This window comes from Penaeus monodon, chromosome 15 (genome assembly GCF_015228065.2).
Source record: "Penaeus monodon isolate SGIC_2016 chromosome 15, NSTDA_Pmon_1, whole genome shotgun sequence".
Classification (NCBI taxonomy): Eukaryota; Metazoa; Arthropoda; class Malacostraca; order Decapoda; family Penaeidae; genus Penaeus; species Penaeus monodon.
In genome coordinates, this window is record NC_051400.1 from 15,711,916 (window position 1) to 15,712,182 (window position 267).

Consider the following 267-nt stretch of genomic DNA (forward strand, 5'->3'; position numbering starts at 1 on the left):
CTTGTTCTCTTAGTTTCCTTCACATTTGTACATGACTGCATACTTATAACACATCATGCTTAAATGCTGGGCACACATTCAACATAACATCCTAAAATCCTGTGTGTTTCAGCGGCCAAGTGCCAATGTGGCAGCCACACTCTGTCAGTTAATTCTTTGGGCTCCAAGCAAATGGCTGAGTCGGCATTCCCTAACTCTTCCATCACAAACTGAGGTAAGATTTGTTTTTTTCCTAAGATTGTAAAATGATTGTATTGACAGAGATCT

At 40.1% G+C, this 267-nt stretch overlaps 1 protein-coding gene across 1 annotated transcript in view; it reads left to right on the forward strand.

Moving 5' to 3' along the window:
• The window catches only part of LOC119581782, a gene marked incomplete at both ends in the record, with an annotated part of 13,108 nt that overhangs the window by 6,907 nt on the left and 5,934 nt on the right, over window positions 1-267 (forward strand). Inside the window, 1 exon segment of the mRNA XM_037929911.1 lies at window positions 113-214. Within this exon segment, the coding sequence (XP_037785839.1) occupies window positions 113-214 (102 nt within the window).